Source organism: Puma concolor, unplaced genomic scaffold (genome assembly GCF_028749965.1).
Source record: "Puma concolor isolate L17-30 unplaced genomic scaffold, mPumCon1.1.hap2 unalloc_scaffold_14, whole genome shotgun sequence".
NCBI classification, from domain to species: Eukaryota; Metazoa; Chordata; class Mammalia; order Carnivora; family Felidae; genus Puma; species Puma concolor.
This window is the reverse complement of record NW_028240169.1, coordinates 617911-632380: the sequence shown is the minus strand read 5'-3', so window position 1 is coordinate 632380 and position 14470 is coordinate 617911. Positions and strand designations below refer to the sequence as shown.

The following is a 14470-nucleotide window of genomic DNA, read 5'->3' as shown; positions in this document are numbered from 1 at the left end:
TACAAACACAAAATGGGAGCCCGATGGCCTTCCTAAGAGGTTTAGGGAGGCTCTCATTAAATATATGGCTATCTCCCCTGACACCCCTGAGGCTGAGATGATTTTAAATGACAAATGTGTCACTCATTTGCCCCCAGATATTCAGAGGAAGATGCAAAAATTGGCTATTGGCCTGGAAGGGACCCTGGAGGAGGTGGTATGAGCTGCCAATTGGGGACATTACAACTGAGATCAAAACAAAACAAAACAACAGGAAAGGAGCCTTAAGAAAAATGGGAGGCCTGAGTCATGGCCTTACACACTATGTCAGAGGAAGATGGGCACCAGAGGCAGGGCCTGAGGTGTGGCCTGAGCACAAGGTGATTGCCTCCTCTCTGTAGACAGAGAAGGTGGGGGAAGGGAAGAAGAGAACTCAGAAGCCCCTTTTTGTATTTTTAATCTATGCTTGCATCATTAAGATTGTATTTGGAGAGATACAATTGAAAAAAAAATTTTTTTTAATCTTGATTTATATTTGAGAGAGAGAGACAGAGTATGAGCAGGGGAGGAACAGAGAGAGAGGGAGACACAGAATCCGAAGCAGGCTCCAGGCTGTGAGCTGTCAGCACAGAGCCCAACTCGGGGTCAGACTCGCAAACCGTGAGATCATGACCTGAGCCAAAGTCGGACGCTCAACCGACTGAGTCATCCAGGCACCCCAAGGAGAGATGTAATTTTTGATTCTTGATAGCATTTGGAAGCTTCAAAATACCTACTGAAATAAGCATCTCATTCAGTTTTGTCAATTTTAGAACCCTGGTTGTCCAGTTTAGCTTTGAGAAAATTAAGTTTGAAATGACTGAAAGTTCCCCATCATGGCCTTTGAAGTTCTAAATTATTTCTGGTTAAGTCAGTCTATTTATTTATAAATGTGCATACAGAGAGGGACCATAGTCTTTAAACATAAAACCATCCAGAGTCCCAGTAGGCAGGATGCCCTCAAAGCATTTTGATGTCTGGGATCCCATTTCTTAGAAGGTTTTCAGGGACAGCCTGTTTCCAGAAGGAATCAGACCAAAGGCCAGCACAGTTCCAGAGAGAACAGTTGAGCCCCAAAAAGATCATAGACTGAAAGCTAACACAGTTCCAACAGGCAGAGTTCCAATGGGAACAGTCCAGTTGCAAAGGGAAATAGGAACAAAGGCCTTCACAATTCCTACTGGCACAGTTCCAACTGGAAAGGTCTGATTTTGAAAAGGACTCAGAGTGAGGGCTAGTCCAGTTCCATTAGGAGCAGTCTCATTCAAAACAGGAACTAGACCAAAAGCTAGCACAGTTCCTTTAGACTTAAGGCCAAATGAGTACCCTCTGAGATGATTAAAGAAAAAAAAAAAAAAACATCGTAAATAGATCTCAAATAAATCTTGGAGAACTGAGACATGAGGTGTGGAGCTTGAAAACCAGGAGAAAACTTGTCCTTAAAGCCCCAGGGTAGGCATGAAAGCAGCTCAGAAATGTCCATGGGTACTGCACCTGTTTGCTAGCCAGCTCTGGAGCAGTTGGGGTCTTCTCTGGAGCCCACTTCTGATCACCAAGAATTGTTAACCTTAAAAATAGAAACTGCCAGTTATTTTACCAGAAGAAGATGGTTTTATTCAGGAATGAAAAATTGTAATCTGGGACATACAAGCCGTGGCAAAACCATAAGCAAGGACAGGAAACAAAGTCGGGGGGGGATGCTTTTTTTAAGGAGAAAAAGGGTAAGTAGGAAAGTCCGATTAAAAGTCCATTGGTGTAAAATGGTGGTTTGAAATGTGGTGGCTTCTCATTGTCTGAGCTGTTGCAGAGATGGCGGTAGTGAGGAAAGAGTGTCGTCCCTCTGGCTGGAGTAGTCGATTAGTATCCACATGCAAGGTCAAGTCTTTGTAAGGTCAAGACCTTCTTTTCCTGTTGTGTGAGCCTGAGCTCTTCCTAATCTGGAAGAGCAAACATTAGAGAACCAGTAATGTTCCAAACAAAAGTCATAAAAATTACAATTTTTTTCAGTTCACTTAGTGTCATGTTAGTAATCTTTTGTTCAGTTTGAATGCAGCTTTTTAGTTCTAGAAATTGTTGCCAATTTCACTTTTATGATTTTAAAGATATCTAAAAGCTGTATTTGTTTTTTTTTTAAAGTTCTTTTTATGAACCTCCTTGAAGATGAAACTCATTGTGCAAGTGACAAAAGACTGTAATGCACTTGACAAGAAAATTCAGTTATTTCTGTAACACAGAACACTTCAATAATCAGAATATCAAGTCATAACCTTATTATCAAAGCATATTAAAACTGCAGGAATTTCACATATATATTTGAACAGTTACAGCATTGACCCAAGCAATACAACCTAAGGTGTATCATTATTTGAGAGTTCTTTCCAAGTAATTTAACATACCAACCAAAAAGTCTAATTAGTCAAAAAGACTTCATTTACAATTCACATCTTGAGGAAGTTTGTTAAAACCCTCAGAAAGTTTTACATTTATTTATTTTGAGAGAAAGAGAGCACAAGTGGGGGAGGGCCAGAGAGAGAAGGAAACCGAGAATCCAAAGCAGGCTCCAGGCTCTGAGCTGTCAGCCAGAGCCCGATACAGGGCTCGAACTAACAAACTGTGAGATCATGACCTGAGCTGAAGGCAGACGCTTAACCAAATGAGCCACCCAGGTGCCCCAACCCTCAGAAAGTTTTAAAGTACATGTCTAAATAGGATTATTGGTCATTATGAAACTTGAAACTTAATTATTTATTTAACCAAGGTGCCATGAAGATTTTAAAGGCAAATATGTAGGGTTATATAGCTGTGAGTAAAACGTAGCTCCTTTAATATTGAGAAGTTTTAACCTTTTTTAAGTAACCAAAGACACGATAAAGGCAAAACATAGAAACTTTGGTTTTCTAGGGAGACAAAAGAGAAGAAAAAAACAACCTTGTTTACATTTTTTTTTCATCAAGAGCAACCAACAATCCAAGAAACCTTTGTCTTTTTTAACAGAGAGAAAAGCAGAATTGCAATCTTATACCAGTGTACTTTTTAAAATCCATTTATTTCAACCTTGTCCCAACAGCACATAAAATTCCTTTCCAAAGATTTTCCTTCATGAACCTTTTACAATGTTTTTTTTTTTTTAATTCAGAGTTGCTTTCCTTATTTCCATCAATCTTAATTACATTTAGCAGAAGAATTGTACCTCTTAGAAACCTTAGTCTCCAGTGAAAACTAAGTAGTGACCAATTGTGAACTGTTACATCAGAATTTTTCTAGATCTGAAATTTTAAAACAGAGGTTCTTCCATAGTACAGTCTTTCAATTAAGCACACAGCACATTGACCAACAAACCCAAGTATCCTCAGGTTCTGTGCAAAAAGAAGCTGAAAGCACAAAATGTTCAGTAATGTTCAGTAATCATTGCTTTAGTATTTTGTCTCGTTTGGAAAATACTTAGATACCAATGAATTCAACCCAGTTTATCATTTAACTTAGCAAAACTTCAAAGTTTTAGGTTACCAAAGCTCTTCATAGCTATCTTTACAATTACTCATGAACACTTTGAGACACACGAAATTAACCATTATTTCAAGTCATCCCTTTGCTAACAAATTTCTAAGCTTATTCCCCACATAACAAGCTTCTTTCACAAGGCAACCAAAACACACCTAGAATTTAGCTTCCTTTATTTGAATTTTTTTTATTTGACCAATTTTTTTTCTTCCTCCAAAATAACAAGATGAGGGATTCATCCCAAAAGAAAGAGCAGGAAGAAATGATAGGGGCTTAATCAACACAGCTGTAAGCAAGATGTCTGAACTAGAATTTAGAACCACAATAACAGGAGTACTAGTGGGGGTGGAAAAAGCATAAAATCCATTTCTGGAGAGAGAGAAGAAATAAAATCTAGTTAGGATGAAATTAAAAATGCTAAAACTGACATGCAATATCGAATGATGCCACAATGGCATGGATGGACAAAGAGCAGTGAATCAGCAAAACAGACCATAAAATTGTGGAGAATAATGAAGCAGAGAAAAGGAGGGAAACAGGCAAAAGACCATAATACAAGTAGAGAACTCAGTGACTTACAAAAAAAAAAAAAAAAAAAAGGAATAATATCTGAAAAATAGGAATCCCAGAAGTTGAAAAGAGAGAAAAAGGGGCAGAAGGTTTATGTGAATAAATTGTAGTGGAAAACTTTCAAAATCTGGAGAATGACACAGACCTCAAAATCCAGGAAGCACAGAGAACTCCCATTAGATTCAACAGAAAATGACCACCACCAAGGCATATCATAGTCAAAATCAGATAATATACACACAATGGGAATGCAAACTGGTGCAGCCACTCTGGAAAACAGTATGGAGGTTCCTCAAAAAACTAAAAATAGAACTACCCTACGACCCAGCTATTGCACTACTAGCCATTTATCCAGGGATACAGGTGTGCTGTTTCGAAGGGACGCATGCACCCCCATGTTTACAGCAGCACTATCAACAATAGCCAAAGTATGGAAAGAGCCCAAATGTCCACCGAACCATGAATGGATAAAGAAGATGTAGTATATATATATACAATGGAGTATTACTCAGCAATCAAAAAGAATGAAATCTTCCCACTTGCAACTATGTGGATGGAACTGGAGGGTATTATGCTAAGTGAAATTAGAGAAAGACAAAAATCATATGATTTCACTCATATGAGGACTTAAAGAGACAAAACAGATGAACATAAGGGAAGGGAAACAAAAATAAAAACAGGGAGGGGGACAAAACAGAAGAGACTCATAAATATGGAGAACAAACAGGGTTCTGGGAGGGGCAGTGGGCTAAATGGATAAGGGGCACTAAGGAATCTACTTCTGAAATCATTGTTGCACTAGATGCTAATTTGGATGTAAATTTTAAAAAAATTTAAAAATAAAAGAAACCACTAACAAACCACCTCATTCATTCATTCATTCATTCATTCATTTTCATTTCACCCTTATCTCCCGCTGAGTGGCCAGAGAATATGAGACACAGAGCAACCAGGAGATGCCAAAGAAAAGCGTAAGGTTTGTGCAAACACCAGCACCCAAATCTGCCCTTGCTAGAATTGTAAGTGGAGAGCGCATGCAGGACTTCCCCAAGTACATGTAGATGCAGACACAACTGCAAGGGTCACTTGGAGCCCAGCTGGGACCACTAAGCAGCACTCAAGAGCAGTAACAGGTATTGTGGTTGTGAGAGCGACAGATCTGAGCAGTTCCGTATCACCCAGCAGCGGATGAGGGTACATCTGGGTGAACCTGCTGGAGACATCAGACTACAGGGACAACAGAAGGTTCCTGCCACGCCTATCACCTCGGAAGCTGTCTCCTTGCAAACAGCACACTCCCCACTCCCCCACCGCTTCCCCGCCCCCTGACTGTGTAGGTATGTCACTGGGGCGACCCTCCAGGGCAGAGACCGTGGAGCATTCATGCTGCCAATTCCAGCCTGAGACCCAGAACCTCCCCATTCGACAGAGCAGGAATCTGCAGACCATGGCCCGTGCGCCAATCCCAGCCTGCTTTGGTAAATAAATTCTCTCTGGACACAGGGATGCTTGTACAACACTTACCATCTACGGCGGCCTTCACATGACATCCACAAAGTCGAGTAATGGTGACAGAAACAGTGTGGACCACCTTCCTAAAACCCATACTATCTGGGCGTTGACAGAGAAACTTGGCCAACTCCTGCTCCGCTCAATGACGGACAGCCGGAGAAAAATTATTGGTAATTTCAGGGCAACATTCAACTCTTCTTGGTGGGGAGGAACCACTGTTTGATTTCCACAGCCCAGTGAAATGACTTTTGGAGGCCAGTGAAGGAAAGGAGGCCCCAGGTCATTCTGGAAAGGACTGATGACGATAAATGGCATTTAAAGATGCAGTCACTTGTTGGCTTTTATCCACAAAATGCCCAGAGCAGGCTCTCAGTAGGAGGTGTCCCCCGTCCTGCCAGAGGCTCGAGAGGCTGAGTGTTGTGCTCACGGATACAGCAAGAATTCAAAGCCAGGTTTGGCTGAATCCCAGGCCTCGTTCTTTGCTGCTGCTTCTGCACCAAGCAATGTGGGTCCCAAACAAGAATCCAGGCTCATCTCTGAAGGAAAGAAGCCGTAAGACTGAGCGCCTCAGAAAGGCAGCTTCTTGTAAAGAGCAGGGAAGACGCTCAAGTCATTAGAGCGTGGGCATGCCCAGGAGGGTTGCCGCTAATGACACGGTTGGTATTTTTACTGTCACAAGCGCAGTGATCGCATCTGCACATGAGCAGGCACTGCTCATGTTCAAGTAAAAGTGAAATGGCTCTGGAATGTCTCCTCCCAGGGGTTTCATTTCTGCTTACAAATAAGAAAGCCGTACCCTGGACGCCACTTCAGGCACCTGGGGCAGGGGCAGAGGGGTCTGCTTCTCTGGAAGCTCTGTACTGATTAGTTTTGGCTGCGGAGGTCCTTGAGGAAAGACACAACATCTGACGTCTTAAGGTTAGGCAGACCTGGGTCTCGCCACTTCCTAAGAATCCCTGTGCCTTGGTTTCCCGGTCTGCAAAATGGAACCAGCACTCACCACCTCGTCATGTCTGCAAGCCGCCCAGCGCGGTACCCACTCCGCCTTAGTAGTAAGCACTCAGTAAGTGCCACCCCTCAACCTCCTGTCCCATGCCGCCCTCCCACCTCCCCACACTAGGACACCAACAGGAAGGCAGATGCAGGTTGCTCAGAACTTCACAGTCTTTCCCACGGGCTCACGTTTGATCAGAACCCATTTTCCACTTTGTAGAACGCACCTCATCTCCTTGTCTCTCCAGGGCACCTCGGGGCCCGCTCACCAGCCACTCCAAATAGAGGGTGCCAGCCCCACTACGGAGGTCGGGACATGACAGCAAACTGTCGGCTTTCTCCCAGGCCCCTGCATTTTCTTGAGCCTGTCAGCCCCGTCACGAGGAGCAGAGAGAATTGGCATGGCCCACTTTCCCCAAGGTGCCAGAGACACGAGGACTGAACTCAGTCGCTCTCTGTTAGAACAGAAACTTGGCTGCTCCCTCTTCTTTGCCCTGTCCTCTCTTCTGGAATAAAGGCCTTTTATTTTCTTTCTCATCCTTCATCTCTTTCCTTATTTACGCTGAGCTGGCATCTGCATTTGCCACACTTTTGAGAATGATTTATCCCAGGCTACAAACATACCAGTGGATTTTCTGTTCCTTGTAGTTTAAAGGCTTCCATTTGTTTTAAGGCAGACCCCCTCCTCCTGAGTGGCGTTTTACCAGGAACCCCAACCTTAGTGTCCTCACCACAGCTGCTCGACTGGACAGCCCTCTGGCGGCTGTGGGTCGAAGGGCACAGGGCAGGAGGAGAGGGGGTCATGGACGGGACAGCCAGCTGGGTGGCTGGCAGCCACCAGAGACCTCAAGGAAGGATCCTCCCCTGGAGCCTCTAAATGGAGCCAGACCCTGGTGCTGCCCACACTTGATTTCAGGCTTCTGGCCTCCATGGCTGTGAGACAATAAATTTGTACTGTGCTGTTGTAAAACCACCAGACCTGCGATCATTTGTTACACTTACTCCCCTCTTGTTCCATGCCAGGCCCTGTTAGGCATCATTTTATGCACAGATGGGGATGTGGACTCTGAGAGGTGACCCGACTTGCTTAGGGTACAGCGTTCTTGGGAGAGGAAGCAGGAAGCACAGGGCCCAGAACCCACACGAGGATAGGACATGGTCTCCAAAGAGCATGCCCAAAGCCCCCAGTGGCCCCAGCCCTGCCCTTCCCAGCGGTAAAGCAGGCAGCTACTACTTCCCCACTGGGCTTACCATACACTAAGTGAAAGAAATTCCATACTGGTGTGTCATATCCCAGTGCCTGACACACAGGAGGCACTTGGCAAGTATCTCAATGAACGAGTAAAGAAGGGTCACGGCATCACTTACGGGTAGGGATGGTCATTTCCAAAGACTGGGGGTAGGGGCCCGCTGGAAGACGTGTTCTTCCCTGAGGAACATGGTGACTATAGGGGGCAAATCGTTTCCTAAGTTCACTCACCTGACCTGTCCCACGGTGCTATCAGCTCTTGGAAAGGCCAGATGGGTGGGAGGGCAAATAAATTCCACAGAGCAGTTCATGCAGGTGATTAGCCTTAGGAGATCCAGTCTGCAGGACTCCAAGATTATGGCACTGAGAGAAGAAATAAAACAAGACTTCTTGGAGCTGAGCTCTCTGTCCTCAAACACTAAAATGGCACATTGCAAAATGTGCCTCTTAGACAACTTGCACTGTGATGCTCAACACTGGAGACGGGCAATAACGCCAAAACAGCACCTTCTGGAAATACTCACCCATGAAGGTTAACTGCTCCACTTCTCCCAAATCAGTGCCTCCCACAACCAGCTGGACAGTGGTCTCATCACCACCGGGCAGCGCCCACTCACTGGCACTGATGACAGGAAGCCAATCACCGAAACCTTCAGTTAGAGTCCCAAACTGTCACCCAGAGAGATCAGACCTAAGACACAGTCCTGCCAGGGAGAAATCTGCCTGATTTTCAATCTGTTACCAATAAGCAATAAATAATGAAGTTTAGCTAATTAAAGACGCCAAGCACGGTGTCATTTAACGTCCCTTGTATATTCACGTCTCCCAGCGTGGGAGGTTTCTCCAACCCTTTGAAATGGGCACCTTTTTGAGAAGATGTTTCTGGAACCAAGGCAAAGCAGCAGGAGTGCACAGTCCCAGACCCACAGCCGGCTCCTGCTCTGTTTCTCACGTGCTGAGTAGCAGCAGGCAAGTCACTAAGCTTCTCTGAGCTTGTTTTTCCCCCAAGGAAAGGGAGGGGCAAGGGGAATCACCTGATAAGAGATCTATGTGGAAAAAACCCTATGCCTTGACCCCAGGATAGGCACTAAATCCCTTAGGTCAAACAGCACATCCTGTCCATATGGTCCTAGGGAGTGGTTCAAAACTGGCCCATGACTAAGTTGGTTTGATTGGAGAGAATGTTGGGTATTTGGGGGACAGCCCAACTGTCTGTTGGACAGAGAGTTGTATTTTTCCTCTTGATGATGACTGGAGTGGGGGAGCAGTCTGGCGCCACTGCTCACCGAGTGCTAAACTTTTCAGTTATCCAGCAAAACAAATTCCTTGCTTTGCTGAACCTGCTTTGGCTTCAGTTCTGTGCTTCTGTCCCTGAAAGCATCCTAACCAGTACAGAAACAATGGCCCCTCCCAGCTCCAGCATTTGTCTTACTCTATACAGTTCTCTACGAAGGTCAAACCCTGACAATGAAAACCCAAAGGAAATCCCTCCATTTCCTGCTGCCAAGGAGAGACTATGAGCGATCTGAAGATACAGACCATGTCAGTCTTACCTCTGATCCCCAGTTCAAAGCACAGTACTCGGAACTCAGGAACCCGAGAACCTCATGACACAGGCACTGGAGGAAAAGATCACAAAGACAAAGGATTATCAAACCGGGGGCCCCTAGATAAGCTTGACCTGTCTGCTCAGCGTCATTACCACGGCCATGACCACAGCATCACTGCTCACCAGTGGTAACTAAATGTCAGGCTCTACAGCTCTGCACAGGTCCTCTGCTGGAATCCTCACCACCACTCTGAGAAGTGCCCCCTGTGAAAGTCACCAAGGCTACCCACGACGCTCTTTCCAGATGCTGGCAAGGCTGTACTTCCCCTCCCACTTGCACTGAGATGCTTCAGTAGGACGTGCTTTGCCAGTGAAGAGAGAAGTGATGTGTGCCCTAGCTGGGTGTAAGCTTTGAGACAGTGTGAGTGCTTGGCCAGGCTCTTTCCTCTCTGTGGTCTGGGTCTGGGTGTGAAGACGGTGATGGTGTAGAAGCCCAGCCAACAGTGAGGATGGGGAATGTGACTGAGACGGAAACCTGTGTGTTTTCTGTACTTTTTGGAGCTGTTTGGTACTACAAAATAACCCAGCCTCCTCTGACTAAAGCCCTACACCCCATTTTATAGATGGGAAAAGTGGGGCTCAAAGAGGTAACACGCCTTGGCCAAAACCATGCTGTTACTGAGGCAGAGAGGCTTGTGGAACACAGGAAGCTGTGGCCACCGTTCCTCAGGCTGTGAGTTGTGATTCTGCTGCATGCCAGCCAGCTGGGGGCTTTCAATGCCAGCCTTGCCTGCTTGTTCCTGGTTGGAATCCCCAGGCACCTGGATGGAGGTGCTGTGGTCACCTCTGTGCTTCAAAAATCCACAGACCACCCTGAACAGAACACAACTCCAGATACCACGTTCTCCAAACCCCAAGACACGTGAAGTTTCAGGCACACGAGAGTATCTGCGGTGGGGTAGAATAAAGCAAGCAAGGGGTGCCTGGGTGGCTCAGTCGGTTAAGTGTCCGACTTCAGCTCAGGTCATGATCGTGTGGTTCACGAGTTCGAGCCCCGCGTCGGGCTCTGTGCTGACAGCTCGGAGCCTGGAGTCTGCTTCCGATTCTGTGTCTCCCTCTCTCTCTGACCCTCCCCCCATTCATGTTCTGTCTCTCTCTGTCTCAAAAATAAATAAACGTTAAAAAAAATTAAAAAAAAATAAAGCAAGAAAGAGGTAGGGATGAGATAAAGACAGAAACAGCACTTCTGGACTGGAGTGGGGAGGCTCTGCGCACAAAGTCCTGCCATGGGAGCTCTACGTTGTCCATTTCTACATAATCACTTATTTCTACACAATCAACTAAAGAGAAGCAGTCATTTTGGCCCAGATGCCTCTTGAACAAAGAGTGAAGTAAAACCAGTTCCAAGATCCTCTTTGCCCACAAAATACACCTGTGATGGCTTCGAAGCAGCCCATCTCCTGGCTTCGGGACCTGCCAGAACTCTCCCCCAGGGGCGCCCCTGAAGGTGATGGGGACATTAAGGAGCAGGTGTGTTCAGCAAGCTTCCTGTGCAAAGCAGCCTCCCCAGATGCATCCTGGTGGCTCCCATCTCGTAACCTTCCTGCCCCGTGTGGTCCCCTTTCCCTGAGTATGGGGGCCCCGGTGACTGGCTTCTAACGAAGAGGGAGGGCAGAAGTGATGGGGTGCCACTTTGGAGGTTTGGTTACAGCTCACCTCTGTCTTGCTAGCATCTTATACTTTCTTGGCTTGCTCACTTCGATGAGGCAAATGGCCACAATGTACCTGGGTAGGGAGAAAGGAGGGCAGTCTCCAGCCCATAGCCCAAGAGGTATTAAGGCTCTGGGTCTTGAAGGCCACAAGAAGCAGAGTCCTGCCTACCTTTTTCTTACAAAGTCTACTGAAAAATGGAATCACTCTAGCAAAGAGCAGACCAATGTTACTTGCTATAGAGAGAGAGCCAAAGCTAATGAATGCAACTTTCTGAAGTTTGGTTTTTTTATTTTTTTTTTTAACGTTTATTTATTTTTGAGACAGAGAGAGACAGAGCATGAACGGGGGAGGGTCCGAGAGAGGGAGACACAGAATCTGAAAATGGCTCCAGGCTCTGAGCTGTCAGCACAGAGCCTGACGCGGGGCTCGAACTCATAGACCGTGAGATCATGACCTGAGCCGAAGTCGGCCGCTTAACTGACTGAGCCACCCAGACGCCCGCAACTTTCTGAAATTTGAAGTGTCAGTGGTTCTGAACCCTATCTGCCTTAGGATCACCCGAGTCAACAAGGGATGTCCTGGCCGTGCTCCAGAGACACACGGCCAGATGACCTGGGGTTGCGCCGCAGCATCTAGACTTCCAGACGTCGTGGCCGGCCAGCACCCTGACCCTGAGGCCCTCGTTCACTGTGTCAGGGAGTCACAGAAGCGATTAAGACGCCAGCACTGCTGAAATCCCCCTGCAAAGAAAACCACTCCCTTCCCCTGCAGGGCCCATGTTGGTTAACACTGGGCTAGTGAGCCACCTGAAATGATCCCACCTAACAGCAGGACCACATGCCTCGCACCTTGGGGAGTGCGGATCTGAGGACAAGGCATTCCTCCCTGGTGTGTCCTCTCAGAACACCAAGATGCGGAGCAATAGACACCCCCCAGGCTAGGGGCAGAGCTCAGCTCACGTGGGGCTCTCCTCCACAATGCAGACTGAGGGTCCAGGGGACAGTCTGGGACCTGTTCTCTGCATCACCGGTGCCCCGGTCAGCCACTGACTCACAGAGGGCACTAACAAGGCACCATCCACACTGAATCTGGGGGAGGGGCAAGACTGGGGCCGGCATCTGGGTGGAGAAGCGATGTTCCAGATGCGGGCCGGGGGCAGAGGGGACACGTCTTCTCCAGACAGCCCTTGCTCTCCCAAGAGTTGTTTCTCCAGTTAAGCTCTAACTTGTTCTGACAAGCCACCAGGGAAAGCACAAGTTATCGCTGTGACTGATGCATAATTGCATATTCAAACTGGAAACCGTTTAAATCGAGACATCAGGAAAATCAGGGGCGGGAGACATAGGATAGCTCCTCACACATGACCACAAACAAACAAACAAATAAAACAGCAATGTTGATCATCTGGACACATAAATCCATGGTCCCTGGCTGGCGTATAGAACTGGCATAAAATGTTTACCTTCAATCAGATTCACCGAGTATTTTCTGGGCATCCGTACTTCAGATGCTACAGTGACGAGCAGAAACTAGTATTCATTCATTCAGCAAATAGTTAAAAGTCTCTACCTGGCACTAGGGACACAGTCAAGTATAAAATGATGAAGGGGGAGATGGCAAATAAACAACTCTACACCAAGGAGGGGTAAGTGCTATGTAGGAACATAAAGCACGGGGGTGGTATTTTATTCAGGATTATGAGAAGGTGGTATCTGACCCCTTGCTGTGCATGATTTAGAAGCATTATCTCATTTAACTCAAACCTCATACAACTCTCTCTGGTAGGCACCCCCAGACATGTTTAAGTTTTGGTTTTTTAGTTTATTTATTTTGAGAGAGAGAGAGAGACAGAGCATGAGTGGGGGAGGGACAGAGAGAGAGGGCGACACAGAATCTGAAATAGGCTCCAGGCTTGGAGCTGTCAGCACAGAGCCCGACGCGGGGCTCAAACCCACAAACTGTGAGATCACAACCTGAGCCGAAGTTGGACGCTTAACCAACTGAGCCACCCAGGCACTCCCTTGCCCCCCAACAGTCCTGTTTAAAGATGAGCACATGAAGACTGAAAAAAGGGGATACTTACCAGCTCAATCCCTTACTCATCACAAGGACCTGGGGACAGTATCTATTTTACGTGTGCCTTCATTTTCTCATCCCTAAAATGGACAGGAGAGCACTTCCTCCACGGGCTTGCTGCTGCACATAAAATACTTGGTAAAGAATTTGGTATATAGTAAGTGCTCAATAAATGTAATCTGCGGCTATAGGTAAGAGCATAAATGCCTCTCCCATTTTTAAGGACTTCATTATCTGATGCAGAAGCACAAAGATACTCCCTCCAAAGCAGCGGATAATATAAACAAACTGTGTTGACTTACACCACTGTTCCTTCTAACAGGCCCATCCTCCTGACCAATTTCTACTCATCCTTCAAAACCCAAGACAAACATGTCCTCTTTGAAGCCTTCCCAGTCAGTCTCAGTTAACTGACCCACCCCTGTGCCACCATTACACCTACTTCTACAGAACTCTTTCTCGTGTATTCATTCATTCAACAATCATGTCTCAAGAGCCAACCAACTGTCACACACAACCATACTCTACTACAATTACATGTGAACATATCTCTGGGTTCCCTCCACTGTACAACTAACCTCTGTCCAGTGGCAGAAGAACTGAACTGGGTGTGGGTCAACAGAACAAACCAATGAACAAAGGAGGGCGTAAGAAAACTAGACAAAAGGGGTGGCCCAGGGGAGAAAAAAGGATTACAAGAATTCAGAGAAAGTTAAAAATACAAACCACTCAGTACCTACAGGCCAAAAAGGGCTTGAGAACGAGTTGGTCTCTGAAGGACTGAAAATATTTGGAAGACAGGGAAGGAAGGAGATGCCAACTCATGCTCATGAGTGGAGAAAGCCAGTTCCAATCAGCTGTTAAAAGTAGTCAAGTATAGGTGCATACATGTGTCTTTGTGTAAATGCGTACGTGTATCTGGAAGGATAGATACCAAATCTCTTCACAGGAAAGATCTCTGGGAGAGGGACACTTGTATTTTGTATTCTATCCAATATATATATGTATTACTTAATTTCTTTCAAAAACATACTCTTGTTTATGTAACTTAGAAAAAAAACGTCAGTAGGTCTTCTGAAATTCAGAAGGCAGAGAAGCAAGGCCCTGCACACAGAATGAAGAGCAAATGGAAGGGGCAGAGCTCTGTGACCCAAGGGCCGATAGTAAGAGGTGAAGGACAAGATGAGAGTCAGGTGCTGCTTCAGCAGCTGCCAGATTCTTTTTACAACAAAGCTAAAAAGATATCAGCGCCGTATCAAGGTGTTGGGAGCAACAGATGGCCGTGGACC

The 14470-nt window shown here is 46.1% G+C and overlaps 2 protein-coding genes across 34 annotated transcripts in view; one reads left to right on the top strand and one right to left on the bottom strand.

The window, feature by feature from the left end:
- LOC147571616 (uncharacterized) overlaps positions 1 to 14470 on the bottom strand; it is a 624145-nt gene that overhangs the window by 1060 nt on the left and 608615 nt on the right. For 23 of the 32 annotated variants that reach the window (XR_015247222.1, XR_015247225.1, XR_015247236.1 and 20 more), the window contains 3 exons: positions 9397 to 9462; positions 8075 to 8206; positions 875 to 1585 (listed from right to left, as the gene is read on the bottom strand). Coding sequence is in view for 14 of the 32 variants with exons in the window: in XM_086696183.1 (XP_086552309.1) it covers positions 8096 to 8206; positions 9397 to 9462 (177 nt within the window). In the remaining 18 variants the exon portion in view is untranslated. Of the gene's footprint in view, positions 1 to 874; positions 1586 to 5613; positions 6138 to 6164; positions 6578 to 7363; positions 7528 to 8074; positions 8207 to 9396; positions 9463 to 10134; positions 10214 to 14470 lie in introns of those variants that run through there. The other 9 variants (XR_015247224.1, XR_015247228.1, XR_015247223.1 and 6 more) reach the window with 7 other exon arrangements.
- The window catches only part of LOC147571620 (uncharacterized), a 382686-nt gene that overhangs the window by 38902 nt on the left and 329314 nt on the right, over positions 1 to 14470 (top strand). The gene's annotated exons all lie outside the window — the stretch shown is intronic.